At 46.4% G+C, this 21,874-nt stretch overlaps 3 protein-coding genes across 4 annotated transcripts in view; 1 reads left to right on the forward strand and 2 right to left on the reverse strand.

The window, feature by feature from the left end:
• Positions 1-21,874, reverse strand: part of LOC143989579 (uncharacterized) — a 133,239-nt gene that overhangs the window by 63,995 nt on the left and 47,370 nt on the right. The window lies entirely within an intron of this gene.
• The window catches only part of LOC143989638 (uncharacterized), a 127,475-nt gene that overhangs the window by 23,131 nt on the left and 82,470 nt on the right, over positions 1-21,874 (forward strand). The window lies entirely within an intron of this gene.
• On the reverse strand, positions 200-14,106 carry LOC143989641 (uncharacterized). Its single transcript, XM_077489896.1, has 9 exons — positions 13,353-14,106; positions 9,740-9,868; positions 9,478-9,612; positions 9,266-9,389; positions 9,052-9,149; positions 8,808-8,972; positions 8,503-8,721; positions 8,251-8,392; positions 200-1,206 (listed from the first exon to the last, which is right to left on the reverse strand). The coding sequence occupies exons 2-9, from the start codon at positions 9,833-9,835 to the stop codon at positions 461-463; spliced, it is 1,725 nt and encodes a 574-aa protein (XP_077346022.1). The 5' UTR covers positions 9,836-9,868; positions 13,353-14,106; the 3' UTR covers positions 200-460.

The raw sequence follows: 21,874 nt of genomic DNA on the forward strand, positions 1-21,874 counted from the left end.
CCATATTGATGGGGACAAGGGCCTCATAACCACAACCCTTGCCCGGTGTTTGTGGGGGTATGCAGGTGGGGGGCTTATAGGAATCTGGAAGCCTTCTTTAACAAGAGGACCCCTAGATCCCACCCCCCCATGTGAACTGGTAACAGGGTACATTGTACCCCTACCATTTCTAAAGAATGATAAAAAAAGACAAGAGAGCTTGGGACAAGTCATTTATTAAAAAAATAAAAATGTCCAGCAATTTAATTTCATACCGCCCGACAGGCTGAAAAAAGAAAAAAAAAGCCGCAAATGATCCACCTCCATGGGAGGCTCCCGCAGAGTGATGCTTCTTCTGGGTGACAGATGTTATATAGCTGAGGGCGGGGCCACCCGATGATGTAAACAGGTGACCTTGCCCCCCTCCGACACCACAGGGGCTTCCCTGTGGTGTCAGAGGGGGCGGGGTCACAGAAACAATTCACTCACTCAGGGCAGGAAAGTTTCTTCTCCCCGTGTGAGATCTCTGATGTCTGTAAAGAATGGACTTCTGTGAAAAACATTTCCCACACTCAGGACAAGAATATGGCTTCACCCCTGTGTGAGATCTCTGATGTATGCAAAGATTGGATTTACTTGAAAAACATTTCCTGCACTCAGGACAAGAATATGGCTTCTCCCCCGTGTGAGATCTATGATGTATAGAAAGTCTGGACTTCCTTGAAAAACATTTCCCGCACTCAGGACAGGAATACGGCTTCTCACCTGTATGCAATCTCTGATGTCTGCAATACTGGGACTTGTCTGAAAAACATTTCCCACAGTCAGAACAGGAGTACGGTTTTTCCCCCGTGTGAGACCTTTGATGTGTGACCAGATGTGATTTATGAATAAAACATTTTCCGCACTCGGAACAGGAAAATGGCTTCTCTCCTGTGTGAGATCTTCTATGCCTATTAAGATGGGAATTAAAATGGAAACACTTCCCGCACTCAGTACATGAAAACCTCCCATCTGTTGGAAGGACGGCCCCGTCCCTCACAGTCTGAGGTTCCTCAGGATAAGAGGAATACGATGGTCCATCTACACTGTGTGGTGCCGGATGGACATTTGAGGTAGTCGGGTTTTCTCCTGGACTATACTGTGTGATGTCCTCATCTTCTACTTTACAGTCTGGAGACAAAGTGAGACAATCCTCTGAGGTTTTCCTCATCTCCCGTCCATCTACTAAAATAGAAATACAAAGATTATTACTAGACATGAGCTGATTGGTTCCCCTAAACCAGGACTCCGCCCACATCAGGCAGCTTTGTCTCTGAGGATCTTACAATTCCCCCCTCAAGGTAACTAGTAAATGGATCCTCTGATCTCCTACCAGATCATTTCTTTATTCATGGACCTTAGTCAGAGAGTGAGGAAACAACGAGAACTGTCTTTTATAGGAGTGACAGTGATGAGGGGATTATAAGACGAGTGTCCCCTCCCCCTCTATCACTCATTGCCATCTTCCCAACACAAGAAGTCCTGCACTTCCTTATTTAGTCCATGATTTAGTCATGAATAACAGCGGGGCTGAGCCCCACCAGAGGTCAGAGAGTGAGGATGGGGGGGAGAACAACCAAGATGAAGACTGGACTGATCCTGAAGACCCCCATCATTGGGTTATTGACTCCTCCCTCATTATCACTTTCTGTTTAAGGTTCCAAAGTCTGAGGATGTTATCACATTATTATCAACATGTAAAAGTCTGTGCTCCAATGAAATCATCAGATATAAAATGTTCAGCTGGTAGAAAATTGGTGTACCAAAAGAGAATACATATTATGTGTATGTAGCGCCGGTACTCCTAATGAGTACGCGCTATATGTTTAAATTCGTTTTTGCTCAAAACTGTAGTGAGTTTTGGGGTTAATTGTACTAAATTGTACATTGGCATCAGTTTGGCTGGGCTGTATAGAAGTTCTGCCTGGTCATAGGTGGTGTTGTACACCTGTGGGAGGCTATAGAATGCAGTCTGGTTGGACGCATTGGGTACCAATCTCTATCTCGGAACCAATCAGTGGGAGTTTGTCTCACTGCGTAATCTGGGAAGAGGTACTTAAGGTACCAAAGTCACATGGTTCTGGGTTCCGGTCCAGAAGTTGTAGCCAACTCCGTGGTCCTGGTCCTCCTGACCAGCCCCCAGGGGTCCTCATGGCCTGGGGTGCGGATCCATCCATTTCCGAGCCTCGAGGCGCAGTAACTGGAAGGAGGATTCTAAGGTGTTCCGGTGCCATCTCGGGTTTTGGAGAGGCCCAGCAACTCTACACGTGACCAGGGGAGGACTCTTCAGTGAGAGAGCCATGCACAAGGCTGGCTGCTCGGTAAGAGCCTGGAAGCTGAGCTGTCATGGACATTGATTGAATCCACAATTCTTACAGTATCGCTGGACCGGCTGAAAGATTCTGTAAGAAAATACAGTCTGATACAGTAAGAAAAAATCCTACTTCTACCCTTCCAGTTGTAACCAAGTTTCCAACCAAGTTTGTGTGAGACTTTGAATGCTAGAATTACCTGTTGGCTGCTAAACCCAAACGTAAGGATTTATGCAACAGTTAAAGAATCCAGTTGCGAGCGGCTGTTCCCTGGATTATGTACAGAGAGAGACTTTTATTGAAGTCAACAGTTCCAAGCAGCTGAGCTAAATTCTACCCTGATACCCTCTATTCCTAACTTAGAGACTGAGTTTGTTCAACCGTTTTATGCAAAATAAAAATCCTAACAAGGAATTCAAGTGTCGGTCTCTACAGTCACTGGGTCTTCAACCCTGGGAATAGTGATGGACGAACTTCTGACGGGACGTTTAACGAACGCGGCCAAAAGTTTGCGGCGGACCCCATTGACTTTAATGGCAGGCGAACCTTAAGAACCTACAGGTCATATTTTCAGCCACAAAATACTTACTAGCTGTGTACACAAAGTCCCACCACATGGACACTAATATAACAAAAGTATTAAGTAGTAGTGAATCTGGGATCGACAACGACAAGCATTCTTTTTTTATCTGTGAAATTTTGACAATTCAGGAGCGCATAAAGGCCATGGAGGAGGCAAGGTCAGGGCAGGCTATGAAGGGGATGCAGGAGATGATCAGTGCCACAGTTTGGGCAGCGCAGTCCGGTCCCAGTGTGCCAACCTGTGATTGAGCCCCTCCCTCTGCCCGGCCCTTACCCCCACCTATGCAGGGCTCCACTGCGGTGGTCCAGAGGTGCCAGTCCAGTGCTGATCCTCAGCCATGGTGCTGGCACTGCCTGCCGATTGGCTTCTCCGCTGCTATCTCCCTCACTGTCTGAAACCAGCACCGTGATAGAGAGCACTGACACCAGCACCGTGATAGAGAGCACTGACACCAGCACCGTGATATAGAGCACTGACACCAACACAGAGAAAGAGAGCACTGACACCAGCACCAAGATAGAGAGCACTGACACCAGCACCAAGATAGAGAGCACTGACACCAGCACCGTGATAGAGAGCACTGACACCAGCACCGTGATAGAGAGCACCGACACCAGCACCGAGATAGAGAGCACTGACACAACACCAGCACCGAGATAGAGAGCACTGACACCACACCAGCTCCGTGATAGAGAGCACTGACACCACACCAGATCCGTGATAGAGAGCACTGACACCAGCACCGAGATAGAGAGCACTGACACCACACCAGCACTGTGATAGAGAGCACTGAGACCACACCAGCACCGAGATAGAGAGCACTGACACCACACCAGCACTGAGATAGTGAGAGAGCACTGACACCAGCACCGAGATAGAGAGCACTGACAGCAGCACTGATACCAGCAACTCGCTGTGGGACCCAAAAATATGACACCGCTCAACCTCTTCAAACAGGAGGGTACGGGCATATAGTACGGTGTGTTTTTTTTGTACAAGGAAGCGAGCAAAAGGTAGAAAAAAGGTCCGTGTACTCGATTAAATGAATCATTTATAGAGTTATGCATATACATGGTCTACTGGTCACATGTGTTGAATTCCTCCGTGATCCATGCCTCATTCATTTTTATAAATGTGAGGTAGTCAACACTGTAGTGAGCTAGGCGAGTGCGCTTATCGGTCACGATCCCCCCTGCTGCACTGAAGGTCCTTTCAGATAGGACACTGGACGAGGGGCAAGCCAACAGTTCCATTGCAAATTGGGCAAGCTCTGGCCAGAGGTCAAGCCTGCCCACCCAGTAGTCCAGGGGTTCATCACTTCTCAGAGCGTCCACATCGGCCGTTAACCCGATGTAGTCGGACACCTGTCAGTCTAGGCGTTCCCTGATGCTGGATCCGGATGAGACCTGTCTATGGGTCGGCTGAAAGAATGACCTCATTTTAGAAGTCACCAACACATCTTCAAATCGCCCTCTTCTTGCAGGCACTGTTGGATTACCCACAACTCTTTCTCTAGGAGTGGGAATTCCTCCTCTACCAGAGCATGCAAAAGCAGAATGCAGCATTTCTTGAAGCAAGGCTTGGAAGTGCTCCATTCTGACAGCCCTCTGACGGTGGTAACATTTCTGCCATTTTGTGTTTGTACCGGAGGTCTAAATACGTTGCCACCCAGTACTGGTCCTTGACCTTTATGCTTTTTATACGGGGGTCCCTGTTAAAACACTGGAGCATGAAGGCCCCCATTTGCACTAAACTGGAAGCGGTATGGTAGCCTGGCTCCTGCTCATCATCCAGGATAATGTCATCCTCCTCGTTCTCCTCTCCCCATCCACGCACAACAACAGGGATCCCAGAAAGGTTTAAAGCATGCTCTTCTTGCTCCTCCTCATCCGCCCCGGCACCATCCTCCTCTGACTCCTCTTCAGACTCCTGTTGTTGACTTGTCTCAGATAGAGTAGCCCCCCCTGGGAATTCATCCAGCATTGCGACTTCCTCATCTTCCTGCTCCTCCATGGCTTGATCAATGACACGACGCAATGCACGCTCCATAAAGAAGGCATAAGGTACCATGTCACTGATGGCACCATGGCTGTGACTGACCAGTTTGGTGATCTCATCAAATGGCCGCAGAAGTCTGCATGCATCGCGCATGAGCAGCCACTGGCGCGGTGAAAAAAAACAAGCTCCCAGAACCTGTTCTGCCGCAGAGTTCGTACAGGTAGTCGATAACTGCACGTTTCTGCTGGAGCAGCCTATCAAGCATATAGAAGGTTGAGTTCCATCGCGTCAGGCAATCGCAAATAAGACGTCTGACCGGCAGATTGTGACGCCTCTGAATGTCAGCAAGGCGAGCCATGGCCGTGTAAGATCTTCTGAAATGGGCCAAGATTTTCCTTGCCTGCCGCAAGATGTCCTGGACCCCAGGGTATTTGACAACGAATCGCTGCATGACCAAGTTTAAGACGTGTGCCATGCATGGAACGTGTATAATTTTGCCCTGATTCAATGCGCTAAGCAGATTGGCACCGTTATCACACACCACTTTACCAACTGTCAAATTGAGCGGCGTTAGCCACTGATCTGCCTGTGAACACAGAGCTGAAAGGAGTGCAGGGCCAGTGTGGCTCTTGGCTTCCAGGCACAACAGACACAGCACAGCATGGCAACATCTCACCTGGCATGTCGAATAGGTTCTGGGGATCTTGGGCGGCGCAGCGGAAGAGACGCTAGCAGCGGAAAAGCAGGAGTCAGCCGAGGAGGAGAGGGAGGAGAAGAAGAGGCAGGCCTGCATGCAATCCGTGGCAGTAAAACCAAATCTACACAGGTGCCACGGGTTACATACTTGACGGTCATCAGAAGGTTCACCCAGTAGGCAGTAAAAGCTATATACCTTCCCTGCCCGTGTTTGCTAGACCACGTGTCTGTGGTCAGATGTATCTTGGCACCGACACTGTGTGCCAGAGATACATTCACTTATATATAGATATATATATATAAACTATATATACATATAGCTCTGGGATGCCCTTCTGTGAGAAATACTTCCTTCCTGGGACCTTCCATTGTGGTGTTCCAATAGCCACAAATTTTCGAAAGGCCTCCGAGTCCACCAGTTTATATGGCAATAGTTGGCGGGCTATCAGTTCTGACAACCGTCAACCATTGGGCAAGAGGGTTATCCGGCGTCATCATTTTTTTACGCTCAAACATTTGGCCCACGGAAGCCGGCCTTTTTCCAGAAAAACGTGAGGATGGCATGATGGAAGGTGGAGTGGAGGATAATTGTGAGGAGAGAGGAGAAGTAGAGGACAAGGCTGGACAGTGAGAGCCTGGAGTGTGGCTGTGTGGGTTCCGTTGCTCCCACTGGGCTTGGTGATGGCTGCTCATGTGCCTTCTTAAGGCGGTCATCCCTAGGTGAGTGTTGGGCTTACCGTGACTTGTGCGTTGACTGCAAAGGCTGCAGATGGCAACACTATTGTCAGCAGCGGACACGTTAAAAAAAGCCCACACCGCGGAGCCATGTGCCGGCATCCTGGGAGTGCCAGATGTGACCGTACATGGTTGATGACTCGCTCCTGATACATTATCAGTCTGCTTTGTCCTTCCTGTGCAATCTAAGTTTCGCCTGCTTCTCCTCCCTATCTGCTGGTCCATATCTCCCTCTGAACTCCCCTCCTCTTCCTCTCTTGTGGGCACCCATGTGACATCACTAGACACGTCATCATCGACGTCACCTTCTCCACCGCTATAATTATAGATGTCAGAATAGGCAGCAACACCGGGGACCAACCTCCTGCTTGGGCTGATCTGGGTACTGTCGTCAGATTGCTGAGTGGCGATTGTTGCTACCTCCTCTTCTTGATCCAATGCCAAGAGTGAGAGCGGCAATGTCTTGTGATGGATCGGAAAATAATTCCTGTGACTCAAGCGGAGGGTATATGGTGGTTGTGGTGGTAGTGTCTTTGGGGGTGCACACAGCAGAGAGTGAAGAAGAGGGTGCCGATTGAGAGGATGATTTTTTTTAAATGACCCTGTGACATAAGTCTCTAGAGAAGTGCAGTATGTATGTGAAAGAAGGTATATAACACCCCGCTTCAATCTGTCGTTTTTTGGGGGCCACTGGTCTATCACACCAGTTATAATACTTTTTTTTAAATTGCGTTTGTCACTCTTTGTAGGTTCGCTGCAGAACCGCTCAGCAGTCACAATGCTGCACAGTGGAAATGCACTATACTATGCTTTCTATATGTGCAAGTATTTTATACGTGTATTACACCCCTATATACTGCATACCAAATAGTACACCTATACCAGTTCTTAAAAGGACCTTTGTGGACCTAATAGTAGCTAGCTAGTAGCTAGTGAATTGCAGACTATCCCTGCTCCAAAAACTGTCCCTCACTACACTGAGAAACGACAGCTGCAGAATCAATCAGCAGCACAGCAGTGCAGTGCACTATAATATGCTTTCTATATTTGAAAGAAAGTATATTATACGTGTACAACCCTATATACTGTACACCTATACCAGTCCTTAAAAGGACCTTTGTGGACCTAGTAGCTAGTGATATGCAGACTGTCCCTGCTCCAAACACCTCAGTCCCTACACTGATAAAAGACAGCTGCAGAATCGGTCAGCAAGCACTCAGCAGCACAGCAGTCAGCAGTGCACCATAATATACTTGAAAGAAAGCATATTCTAAGTGTATTACAACCCTATATACTGTACACCTATACCAGTCCTTAAAAGGACCTTTGTGGACTGAATAGTAATAGCTAGTGATTAAACTGACTGTCCCTGCTCCACACAGCGTCCTGTCCCTACACTGACAAAAGACAGAATGTAAAATGGCCGCCAGATCAGGTCTATTTATAAAGGTAGGGGGAATGTCCAATTGTCCATGTGCTGAAATGTCTCAATTGGCTTTCCTGTACACCATGATGGATATGTCATGGGTCAAAGTTCTTCACAATGTAAAAAAATAAACAGAGAAAGTAACCCTGGGAGAATTGTTCTGTCAGCGATTTACTAGACCCGGGCATGGGGCAGAAGACTCAAGGTACATACCCCAGGTGCCTAGATCTAGTAATGCCTATGATGAAAATCAACATTTTGCTGCCAGCTGAACCCCAGAATCTCCATAAATCCAGTCTAGATACATAAATTGTGTCGGCAGCACAGAGAAGGAAGATTATCCGAGAGAAATACAGGAATACAGGACGGGGAACACAGTTCAGGAAAGTGACCAGGGGATTACAGGCTGATATCGCCCTACTCTGGACCAATCAGTGAGCAGTATGGGTGGAGGAATGTATTTAGTGTTAATGACCCACCTGTGCTGATCTCTGTAGGAGTGTCCTCCTCTATAAATGTCCCCGTTATTCCATCCTCCTCCATAGACTGCTGATCATCCCTCACATACCTCTCTTCTTCTTCTGATTTCACCTCAAATTCTATATCGATTGGATCTCCACTCTAAATCAAGAAAATTAGAGAAAATATCATCTGCAAACTATAAGCATACATAAAAAAAATCCACATATCATCTCTATGAGTTCATGTTCTAGATGCTCCATACCACCAACCTTGTAACACTGAGGGATGGTGTGATCTTCCTGTGTGGAATCCCGGGAATACAGAGGACAGGGACATCTCTCTGGTGGGTTTCTGTAGCTGGATGACTCCACCATGGTGTCCTGGTACAGATCTTTGTGTTCTTTTAGAGAGTTTGACTCCTCCATCCCCTCATCCTCCTCCTCTTTAATCTCTTTACCCTCAACTTTAGAATCTCTCAGGTTTCCACTCTGAATATATAATAAAAATGACATCAATGGTAACAATACAGATAATGTACAGATCCTAATGATATCAATGATTGTTCCTCATCTACCTGATGATGGTGAGGATGGGGACATCTCTCTGGTGGGTTCCCGGTATTAGGTGGCTCCATCATATACTTGTGTCTTTTTGAAAACTCCTCCATCACTCCATACTCCTCATCCTCCTCTATATACTCTTCTTTAACAATAATATGAATATCCCTGAGGTTTTCACTCTGGATATATAATAAAACATAATTCATACATATCATGTTTGTTACAATCAATGTCTACCAATAATTGTCAATCATCTACCTGATGATGGTGGGGGATGGTGTGACCTTCCTGTGTGGAATCCCGGGAATTCAGAGGACGGGGACATCTCTCTGGTGGGTTCCCATTACTGGATCCATCTGTAGGAAACACACACACTGACTGAATACATTGTTTCTATGTGTTTATCAGATGATGGGGGATCTAGGTGGAGCCTCTGTACTGCTCTCTCCTTTACAATAAAGTCTCCTCTTACCCGGTGATGTGAGGGGCGGCTGATTGTCCATCATGACATCCTTGTAGAGATCCTTGTGTCCTTCTAAATACTCCCACTCCTCCATGGAGAAATAGACAGTGACATCCTCACACCTTATAGGAACCTGACACACACAATGATACAGTCACCATCCAGACACATCCCTTGTCTGTTACTGGATAATGTCCCAGAATTCCCAGAATCCTCCTCACCTCTCCTGTCAGCAGCTCCATCATCTTCTTGGTGACTTCTAGAATCTTCTCCATGTTGTGTCTCTTAGGTTTTAGGGAGTCACATGGAGGCACTGTGATGGTCATATGATCACCTGACTTCACAAGAGGAAATCTCTGTATTGAGGAACCAGTAGGAATATCATGTTAGAATCCCAGAATCCTCCTCACCTCTCCGGTCAGGTCTGTGTTTTATTAATAGAGATAAGAGTGATGTCATGTGACCTCCCAGAATCCTCCTCACCTCTCCAGTGAGCAGATAGATGATCTCCAGGGTGAGGTTTAGTATCTTCTCAGTCATGTGACTCCGGTCCTCCTCCATCCTCATTGGTGCCGTCATGTGATCTATACAGGTCTCCTTGTAGACGGATAACTTTGGGAAATGAAAGTAAGAATTATTTGGATGTTATTGGTCACACAATAATAGGATGTGGATATGAGGGGGGTAATAGGATGGGTTTACTTCCTCTTTGCCCCCCCGCAAAGGTAAAGCATAATGCGGTAAAGCATAATGGGCATAGTAGCCCATTATCTGTCACTTACCTGACACAAGAGCCTGCGGTGTCACTGCTGTCCCCTGTAGCACGGAGCCTCCATCTTCTTCCAGGTTTTGCTGCTCCGGCGCTGTGAGAGGCCGGAGCAGCAATAATGTCACTTAATCTAGGCTTACCTGTACGTCAAAGTGGTCTGTAAGGGTTTACAACCATTTTAAGAACTCCTGCCTCATGGAAACACATTTAGCCTGGGCTGTTTAGCGTTTGCTACAATTTGGAGGTTTTGGGACCCTCTTGTCCTGCCGGATCAGATATTCCCTTTTCTCTGTTGGGTTTGTTTGGTTTCTGAACTGGATTGGATTGGTTTTACATCTGCAGACAAGGAATGATAAATACAATCCTTCCTTTGACTTGTTTGCTTTGAGGACAACGTTGGGTCATCATGATGTTCAGGAAGGGGAACTTGTTGACTTTTGGCCGGAGTTGCCGGCTAATCAGTATAATTGCCAGAACTCCGGCTGCAAGGCTCCAATCTCCGGCAGCCTGCCGACTGACAGGAGTGATGTCACTGTCACTCTCTGCTGTAATAGAAGAGATTGAACCGGATAGCAGGAGGATGCTGCTGGTGGAGTACAGAACTGTGGGGGAGGAGTCTATTCTCTTCCCTCCAATGGCAGCCCAGTGTGGATAGGAGGGATTTGTTCTCTTGTTTTTTGTTCATTTTGCATCATTTTCCTTGACCAGTGAGATGGTGAGGTGAAGGCTTGCTTCACTTGTTGGCAGGAGGTCTTTGAGGAGGTCAGAAAAGTAATTGCAGGTGGGGTGGGAGGACCATCAGAGACCAGGAGTCTCTATGAGCCCTAAAGCCCCCTCTTACCTCAGAGCCTTGCAACCTGACTACCCCCTTCAGAGCCTCCACAGCCCTTCAGCCCCACTAACCTCTCAGAGTTGTTCAGCCCAATCACTTCCTAAGAGGCCCCCAGTATCCCCAGCAAAGCAGCTTCATTATCCCATTAAAGAAGAAGAGAATGTGCACTGCATTTCCAGATTTCATAATTTGCAGCATCACAGATGTTAATTCTCCATTACGAACACTAGTTTACAAGACCGGGTGCTTCTGCTTCTGAGCATGCAATGGACTTTTGTGCGAAGGAATTGTGTACACACGATCGGAAAGTCCGACAGCAAAAATTTGTTGGTGGAAAATTTGAGAACCTGCTAGCCAACATTTGTTGGTGGAAAGTCTGACAACAAACGTTCGATGGAGCATACGCGCGGTCGGACTTTCCGCCAACAAGCTCACATCCAACATTTATTGTTGGAAAATCCGATTGTGTACGGGAGCATTATGCTTTTTTTCTCAAGACTCAAAGAAACTAATAAGTTCCTGACATACTTGAAATAACCTCTATCCTATACATCTCACCATTAGATCACACCAAGATGTTTTATGTTCTAGAATTACAAATGTTAATGTAACATGTTATATACCATATATCTTGTATTGTACGTTTCTGTATTACATCATATGTGCTTGTTCCATCCCACTACCAATAAAACCCCTTTGGAATAGAATAAAATGAGTGGAAGAAGAATATACAGTATCTCACAAAAGTAAGTACACCCCTCACGTTTTTGTAAATCTTTTCTTCTATCTTTTCTTTTCATGTGACAAGAAATTACACTTTGCTACAATGTAAAGTAGTGAGTGTGTGTTCCCCCGACGTGCGCCGTCACATAAGCCCCTCCACTTTTTCCGGGACTTTGATAGACAGATCACTCGTCCAATCCTAGGACGGGGGACATGTATCAAAGTTCCCCGGACAAGGCGAGGGGCTTATGTGACGGCACGCGGCGGGGGAACACACAGCTATTGATTTGAAAGCTGTGATGTTTCCTGCTCTGATCATCCAGCCGGCGGCTCTACTCTCTTCCCCTCCACAGGTAGGCTGCACATGGGACACAGGCTGCCCATGGTGGACACAGGCTGCACATGGATGGAGGACACAGGCTGCCCATGGATGGAGGACACAGGCTGCCCATGGATGGAGGACACAGGCTGCCCATGGATGGAGGACGCGGGGCTGCACATGGTGGACGCGGGCTGCACATGGTGGACGCGGACTGCACATGGTGGACGCGGGCTGCACATGGTGGACGCGGGCTGCACATGGTGGACGCGGGCTGCACATGGTGGACGCGGGCTGCACATGGTGGACGCGGGCTGCACATGGTGGACGCGGGCTGCACATGGTGGACGCGGGCTGCACATGGTGGACGCGGGCTGCACATGGGAGATACAGGCTGCACATGGGAGACACAGGCTGCACATGGGAGACACAGGCTGCACATGGGACAAAGGATGCACATGGGACAAACGATGCACATGGGACATGCTGCATTGGCAGGCATGGATAAAGTTGTTAATATTTTTATAACTTAATTGCATAAAACGTTAATGTGTCATTTCATGAGATAATTTATGAGGGCGGGGCAGGGTAGGGGTTGGGCGGGGCAACTGGTGGCGAGTAACCCTTGAGGCTTGGCTAGTAGCTCAGGACTTGAAATTTTGAGCCCTGTTCTGTATCATCATATGTCACTAAATTCATACAAAACTTTATAATCATTAATAACTGGTAAAATGATATAAAAATGCATAAAGCAGATGAATCAAAAGCAAACAGCTCAATATCAATATTCGGTCCAGCCGGAGCAATTGTATTCAGCTTTTGATTCCCATCTGCACGTCTTTTTGATAAAATTGCCCCTCCCCCACACACACACTCCGGGTTCACCATCCCATCCCCCAACTCCCGTCCCTTTCAGACCCCTATTGTGAGACTCATCATAGTGTCTCTGGAGGGATCGCTGATCATTCCTGTGTAAAATCTTACAGAAATCTTCCCTAATCCCGACCTTTATTATCATTTCATTCCCCCCACATACAATGTCTGCAACCGACATTTACTGACATCAATAACTCCCCTCGTGGTACAGACTAAGGATGAGCTCCGGTGTGTTCGCACACTGCACGGGCAGGAAGTCGGAACAGCGCTAATCACAGGCAGAGAGACATTTCCCGATCTCTGCAGCCGCGCATCGGGAAATGTCTCACTGCCTGTGATTAGCGCATCGCTGCGCCCACTTCCTGCACATGCAATGTGCGAACACGCCGGAGCTCATGCTTACTAGTACAAACCATAAATTCCCTCATTGTACTATATGGGGATATTCTATATTTCCACACTATATATGTGTGTATCATCATTTGCTGGAGATAAAAGACGTCACAGTGACTATGGAGGAAGAGGACGGACATGACGGGGGGTTACTGGGTGTAAATAGAAAATAAGATCTTATTACCTCGTCTCTACTTCCTATGGAACATCCTGTCTTTGTTTCAGGTGATTTCCTGTCTCTGTCTTTACCTGACCTCACTTCCTGTCTGGACCCGACATCACTTCCTGTCTGGCCCTGACATCACTTCCTGTCTGTCTCCCGTTCAAGACTTCCAGTTTGAGTAGAGGTGAGATCACCATCTTGTGGAGTTCAGAGGAACTGCATCCCAGAGAAATGTCTCGTAATGTGATCACAGCCTTGCCATTGCTTCCAGATGATGAAGGACAGTCCCGGGATTTAGTCCCATCATGGTCCTCATCTCACAGGTTCCAGGACTCAGAGTGCGGAGTGTCAGTGAGGGGACGACGGATGGAGCACTCTGTGGGTTCCATCACCAGGCACTGCAATTATAGAAGACTGTGGGGAGTAGTGATCTCCTTTCAAAGTAGAACTCCGACATCAACATAGAGGTAGCGGGAGTGTGTCATCAGGTAAGTACCACCACTGACCACCAATGCTGGGCTGGACTTACACTTTATTCTCACTGACACCAACAATAATACTTATTTTATCACAGGGACATCAACAATGGGACTTATTTTATCACAGGGGCACCAATTGGACTTATTTTATCACAGGGACACCAAAGATGGGACTTATTTTATCACAGGGACACCAACAATTGGACTTATTTTATCACAGGGACACCAAGAATGGGACTTATTTTATCACAGGGACACCAAGAATGGGACTTATTTTATCACAGGGACACCGATTGGACTTATTTTATCACAGGGACACCAATGATGGGACTTATTTTATCACAGGGACACCAACGATGGGACTTATTTTATCACAGGGACACCGATTGGACTTATTTTATCACAGGGACACCAATGATGGGACTTATTTTATCACAGGGACACCAACGATGGGACTTATTTTATCACAGGGACACCAACGATGGGACTTATTTTATCACAGGGACACCAAAAATGGAACTTATTTTATCACAGGGACACCAATGATGGGACTTATTTTATCACAGGGACACCAAAAATTGGACTTATTTTATCACAGGGACACTAATGATTGGACTTATTTTATCACAGGGACACCAAAAATGGGACTTATTTTATCACAGGGACACCAATGATGGGACTTATTTTATCACAAGGACACCAAGAATGGGACTTATTTTATCACAGGGACACCAACGATGGGACTTATTTTATCACAGGGGCACCAAGAATGGGACTTATTTTATCACAGGGACACCAACGATGGGACTTATTTTATCACAGGGACAACAATGATTGGACTTATTTTATTCCACTGACGCCAACAATGGATTACAAGGAAATCATTCCCATGGTGACTTGCTAACTGGAGTGAGATCCTTGATTGGTGGAGAGGAATGAGGGGAGAGCTTTCTCTGGGAAGATAAAACCACCCATGGTACAGTTCTCACAGCCTGCAATACTGCTGACCACCACTGGAGGGAGACTCCCCCACATTTATCTGGCTGGACACACACAGGCAGATACAAATCTTTCATACAATCTGATACAATCTAAGGTGTGTGGAGAAGACAAGTGATCCCCCCACCCCTCAGAGGATCCCCCAAGCGATCCTTCAATCTAGAATCCTGGTGTGATGATTTCTTCCACTGCTCCCCACCCCCGCACACATGATTTAGTGCAGATTGGATGAAGTGTGTGATGTGAGTGGTTTGCCGGGCAGTGATACACACACACATACAGATCCCTGTCTGCCAGATACAATCACTTCCACACACTGACAATAATCTGCATTAGGGAGGAGCTCCGTGTCTGAACAGAAGATTGGATGAACACTGGCCCCTCCCACATTCTTCTGAACATCCAATGTTTACGGCATTTTGTGCAAACTAATCTAACGGCTTCTGGCTGTCACTGGTTTCTAGGGAAGCAACGGCTGCCTGAAACAGCTGCGTCCTTAGCAACCACCGACTTCACCCCGCCCATTCCCTTACATGGCCATGTAGGCACATGGGTGGGGCATAGATCATGACATCATTGTCTGAATATGACCATATCTGGGCAATGATGTCACCACTATCCACGCCCCTTCCTTTATATAGCTGATGACATGATATCTGTCAGCGAGTGTTACCGTCGGTGATCGCACCTGTGTGGCGGGTCATTGGGGGGTTATTGGGGAGTCAGTGGGGCTGTTGGCATCGGGATTGACAATGGATTTACAAGAGACTTATTTGGGGGATTTTATTTTAACAAAACACATTGAGAGTCTTTATTGCTTTTTTTTTTTTGTGAATGAGTAGGGGTGCTATGTACCCAAAACTCATTCATGTAGGGGGCCCAGTAACTGCGAGACCCCTAATATTATAGAGGGGTTACAAATTCTGATAAGCCCCCCTGCCCACAGACCCCTACATCCACCAGGCCAGGGTTGTGGGGATGAGGCCCTTGTCCTTATCAATATGGGGACAAGGTGTGTTTCTATGGGAAGAGTCCCTCCTGAGAATCCCCCATGTTGAGGGTACATGGCCTGGTATGGTTGGGGAGGAGCCACATGCTCTTCCTCCTCCCCCCCCCCTCTTTCCTGGTCAGCCAGGCTACATGTTTGGATTTAGGGTCTGGTATGGATTTTCTATGGGACACACACTTTGTTTTGTGTGAGGGTCCCCCCTTAATATAGGGCAGGTATATGCAATTAGCGGACCTCCAGCTGTTGCAGAACTACAAATCCCATGAGGCATAGCAAGACTGGCAGCCACAAGCATGACACCCAGAGGCAGAGGCATGACGGGACTTGTAGTTTTGCAATGGCTGGTGGTCCTCTAATTGCAGATCCCTGCTCTATATATATATCTTAGACTCAGAGGGTCTGGCATGTAATTGGGGGGGCTATATACGTTTTTTCATTCTTCTTGTAGAACAGGCTACAAAAAAAGTGACATTTACAAAGAAAATTTTTTTTTTTGTAAACAGCACACAAACCCTCCAAAGGTCCCCCAAATACATAGAAGAACCTCGGGGGGTCTGTGTGCTGTTTGGGCAAGTATAAGTGTATAAGGATGATCTCAGGTATTAGTATGAAGATGTGTCTGATGAAGGAAACTAAGGGGTCTACTTCTAGAAAATTCAATGAATGAATGTGGCAATCACTCATCCAGCCATTACATATTCTGGCCATAATATAGCAAAGTGATTTCCTATGATAGTCAGCTCCATCTAGTGGCCATAATGGGGTATTTTTCCTGACATACCTCAATTAGTAAAAATAGCACAATACCACGTTATGACCACTAGATGGAGCCAAGGAAATCAGTGTATGGAATAAAATACATCCCATATCCATCACAGCTGGGTGAATGCTAGTCATAATCGTTCAACTAAATAAAAAAATAAAATAAATAAAAAACATTTTAAGTGTCTGTGAAAGCTTACACCACAGAATGTACTCAGCCAATGAAAGGCAAGGACTCCATTTTTATTTTTCTACTGCTATCAATGGCCAACACTGTACAACACTTCATCCATGTCTTTGGTGATCTCTGATCTCCTTATGAACTCAGGGATGTACAATTCCTATCGCCTGACACCCGGGACATGCAGATCTGAGGGCCGGACAGGTAGGTTTTTTGTTAACATTTCACCCTGCTGTGGGCAAGGAGCAGGTTTACTTGTCAGATGGAAGGATTCGGGTGGCTGAGTGAATCTTTCTCCCCCCCCCGTAAAGTGCCCCCACAACGACACACACCCGCTATGTATCCCGGGCTCCTCTTGCCCATCTGGGCCCGGAACCAGCATAGCGGGTGATGATGGGTAGAGGTGAGGGAGGAGAGAGAACACACATCCGATCTCCTCCCCTTCTTGTTCCTGACCCGGAAGTGACATGTATGACATCACTTCCGGGTCCCCGGTGACAGTTTCCCCGACTATCAAGGGTGGGAAAGTATAATGGAGTGTGATCTGCATTACATTACATTCAGTGGAGCACAGGGGAGACATTGGGGGTCTTTTAGACCCTGGATGTCTCATTAAAGAGAACCTGCCACCAAAAAAAATCATCACATAGGGGACTTTTTGTCCTCCATGTCAGTGTTTCTCAACCTTTTTTCAGTCAAGGCGCCCTCCAAGATTATGGAAAGTCTTGAGGTGTCCTCCAAAATTATGGAAAGTCTTGAGGTGTCCTCCAAGATTATGGACAGTCTTGAGGCGTCCCAATTCTAAAATGTAAAAACTATTCTAATAGTTCTTCATAATGCAGCAACATCCACACACACATAGGACCACCCAACGTTATAAGTGATTTATTCTTCCAAAGCAAATACACTTTCCCAAACTGGTACTGACTAGTATTCCAATGTTTCTCTTCTCTCTTTAGTTTTTCTCCATCACTCAGCTAATGAGACCCCAAAGCTGATGGAGAAAGGTGGGGGAGGGTCACACAAGGATGATATTCAGGCAACTGACATCCTCCTTATCAGCTCATGATGTCATTGGTCGTTAGGAGGTCGGCAGTTAGAAGATTGTAATGGTGTACAATGAAAACCTGAGGCTTTGTGTAGCTAAAAGGCTTCATCCACCCTCCGTCTTGAATACAATTTTGGGGCAATTTTTAGGCATTTTGCCAAGGCACCCCGGAAGAAACCTCAAGGCACCCTGGTTGATAAAGGCTGCTCTATGTGATGACATTTTAATTTTTTTAATTGTACAAAATGTAATTTGAAACCAGGCACATAAACTCCCCCCGTAAAAGAAAAATCAGGCCCCACCCCCAAATATACACATGTACATATATAAACTCAAACATTGGGGCCCCTACACATGAAAACATTGATTGCGATACACATGTTACATATCGCTGCAGAGACCAGAATGAGAGCAATAATTCTATCACCAGACCTCCTCCGTAACACTAAACCAATGACCTATAGGGGGCTTTTAAAGCGTCACTTATAGAAAATATAGAGTACTGAAGTATGTCACCATTTCACAGGCGCACACAAATTTAAGGTTTGATATGTTGGGTATATATTTACTCGGCGCAACCTCAACTTTTTTATTTTACCAAAAAATTGGGTAATATATTGTGTTTTGAAGTGCCACCCCAAATGAACTTTAGTGTGTTTTTACTGAAATTTTGTGTTTCCTAGACTTTTGCAGTAATATCGTGTGACATAAAAAATTGTAACTACTGCTATTTTATTCTCTAGTGCAAGGCTCAAAATTTCAAGTCCAGAGCTACTAGCCAGGCCACAAGGGTTACTTACCAGTTGCCCCACCCAACCCCTACCCTGCCCCTAAACACACCATCATAAATTCTCATGGAATGACACTTAAATGTTTTATAAAAAGAAATATTAACAACAACAACTTTATCCATGCTCATCAATGCATCTTCACCTGTGTCCATCAATGCAGCCTCACCTGTGTCCATCAATGCAGCCTCACCTGTGTCCATCAATGCAGCCTCACCTGTGTCCATCAATGCAGCCTACCTGTGTCCATCATATAATCTTCAGGCCTAAAATGATTTTTCAACTCCTTCCCGTCCGGACTATAGCAGAATGATGGCCAGGTGGGAGTTCCATTAACCGCTTAAGGACCGCCTCCTGCACATTTACGTCGGCAAAATGGCATGACTGGGCACAAGCACGTACCTGTATGTTGCTCTTTAAGTGACCAGCAGTGGGTCGCGGGACCCGATCGCCGCTGGTGTCCCGCGATCGGGTCACAGAGCTGAAGAACGGCGAGAGGTCTGTGTAAACAAACCTCTCCCCATGCTTCCTACTGTGGCTGTCACCGATCATCTGTTCCCTGTTATAGGGAAAGACGATGAGTGAGGTCACATGCCAAGCCACGCCCTCCTACAGTAAAAAACTGTACACGTCACACATAACCCTTCCCCGCCCCCCTAGTGGTTAACCCCTTCACTGCCAGTGTCATTTACACAGGAATCAGTGCATTTAAATAGCACTGATTGCTGTATAAGTGACAATGGTTCCAAAAATATCCGATGTGTCCTCCATAATGTCGCAGTCACAATAAAAATCGCAGATCACCACCATTACTACAAAAAAAAATAATAATAAAAATTCTATAAAACTATCCCCTATTTTGTAAACGCTATAACTTTTGCACAAACCAATCAATAATCGGCAATTGCGATTTTTTTTTTTACCAAAAATATGTAGAAGAATACGGATCGGCCTAAACTGAGGAAAAAATAAAGTATTTTTATATATTTTTTTGGGATATTTATTATCGCAAAATGTAAAAAATATTGCATTTTCTTCAAAATTGTCGCTCTATTTTTGTTTATAGCGCAAAAAATAAAAACCGCAGGGGTGATCAAATACCACCAAAAGAAAGCTCTATTTGTGGGGAAAAAAGGACGCCAATTTTGTTTGGGAGCCACGTCGCACAACTGCACAATTGTCAGTTAAAGCGTCGAAGTACCGAATCGCAAAAAGGGGCCTGGTCCTTTGGCTGTAAATTGGTCCGGGGCTTAAGTGGTTATCCTGACTAGACACCAGAAGCAGAAGAATAAGCCACGCGGGCGCGCAGCGTTCCGTGGTGCGGTGTGTCGCTCCAACACGCCGCATCTCCGATGTGATCAGCTGTGTCCAATCAAAGCTAATCACATCGTAACCAGGAAGTGCCGGTTATCGGCTTTCCTTTATTCATGCTGACAAGGTGCGAGTAGAGGGGAGCCAATCAGCGGCTCTCCTGATGGGGGATCTGCACGGATATTCAGCATTGATTATCAGTACAGGCCCATCAGTGACGATCACCAGCGATGCCAATCGATGTCCATCCGTGATGCCAATCAGTGCCCACCAGGGCTGCTTATCAGTATCTCATCAGTGCCGCCCATCCGTCCTGCATATTAGTGCCTCCTCATCAGTGCCGCTCCCATCCGTCCTGCATATTAGTGCCTCATCAGTGCCTCCCATCCGTCCTGCATATTAGTGCCTCCTCATCAGTGCCACCCATCCGTCCTGCATATTAGTGTCTCCTCATCAGTGCCTCCCATCCGTCCTGCATATTAGTGCCTCCTCATCAGTGCCTCCCATCCATCCTGCATATTAGTGCCTCCTCATCAGTGCCGCCCATCCGTCCTGCATATTAGTGCCTCCTCATCAGTGCCGCCCATCCGTCCTGCATATTAGTGCCTCCTCATCAGTGCCGCCCATCCGTCCTGCATATTAGTGCCTCCTCATCAGTGCCCATCAGTGAAGGAGAAAACTTACTTATTTACAACATTTTATAACAAAAACAAAGAAAAACTTTTTTTTTTCTAAATTTTCTTTTTTATTTGTAGCACAAAAAATAAAAACCAATCAAATACTACCAAAAGAACACTCTATTTTTGTGAAAAAAAAATATAAAAATGTTATATGGGGGGGGGGGGGGGGGGCAGGGTCTTGAGAGAGACACGCTCGCAGAGCTCCGACCTTCCACCCGGGCCATTATTGTAGCTTTATTGCCCAGCAAACCCAATTGTTAAAGCAGTGATCAGCCTGGGGATGAAGAAAAGAGAGAAGGCACCACAAAAACAGAAAGTACAACCTGAAATCAAGCACTTTTTCCCCCGTACGCGAGCCGTGGTGATCCAGACAAGCAGCAGAGCCGTGTGATACAGAAGTTGGCAGGGAGGACTGTGCGGAGCACGTGGTGTTCAGTGAGGAGATTAGAGAGTCAGTACATATATTATATTCTGGCACCTGGAGACCCGGACCTGAGATCGCTCTTGCAGGCCCTACCAACCCGAGCAGACATGGAAGCGATGGTAATGCGCTTGGAGGAAAATCACCGCAAAGATCTGAGACTAGTTAAAACAGAGGTACAACATCTAACAGAAAGACTTGAGAATGATGAGATAGTTACATATTTAGTAAGGTTGAATAAAGACACCAGTCCATCCATTTCAACCTAATTTACATCGGTCCCTACCCTCAAGGCACCCACAATCCAAGGTCCCCATTCATATACTAGGGCCAATTTTGGACAGAAGCCAATTAACCTACCTGCATGTCTTTGGAGTGTGGGAGGAAACCGGAGTACCCGGAGGAAGCCCACACAGGCAAAGGGAGAACATGCAAACTCCAGGCAGGTAGTCTCTTGGGCCTCTCTAGAAAGTCAAGCTTACCAACTGGAATAGGTACAGAGCGCACACATTTCCCATGTTTCCACTATGCAATTACAGTTGGAAGAACTTGAGGATCATAGCCACCTCCATAATTTGCGGTTCAGGGGGATCCCGGAAGCCATTGGATGTGACACATTGCAGACCACAGTCTTGGCAATATGTCAAAAACTAGCTGTCCCTGCCCAACCCTGCGCACTCGGGAATTTAAGAGAATACATAGATCTCTGGGTCTCCCCTCAGTAATTCTGAACAGGCCAAGAGACGTTATATGCTGCTTCCACCGCTTTGCACATAAAGAATTAATAAGCCGTAAGGCATGGGAGGCAGGAGAAATAGAGCAAGATGGGGCCATGCTGAAAATATTACCAGACCTTTCACGGGCC

The sequence above is a fragment of the Lithobates pipiens genome, unplaced genomic scaffold (genome assembly GCF_037356315.1).
Source record: "Lithobates pipiens isolate NorthernLeopardFrog02 unplaced genomic scaffold, aLitPip1_a1.2 Scaffold_18, whole genome shotgun sequence".
Taxonomy (NCBI): Eukaryota; Metazoa; Chordata; class Amphibia; order Anura; family Ranidae; genus Lithobates; species Lithobates pipiens.

Bases quoted from the DNA above. Each gene is read 5' to 3' on its own strand.
- LOC143989641 (XM_077489896.1), bottom strand. From the start codon at position 9,835: ATGACGGCACCAATGAGGATGGAGGAGGACCGGAGTCACATGACTGAG. The intron at 8,973-9,051 runs GTAGATGATTGA...TTATATATCCAG, and splicing joins CCATCCCCCACCATCATCAG to AGTGAAAACCTCAGGGATAT. The intron at 1,207-8,250 runs GTGGGTCATTAA...TTTCTATTTTAG, and splicing joins TCCTACAGAGATCAGCACAG to TAGATGGACGGGAGATGAGG.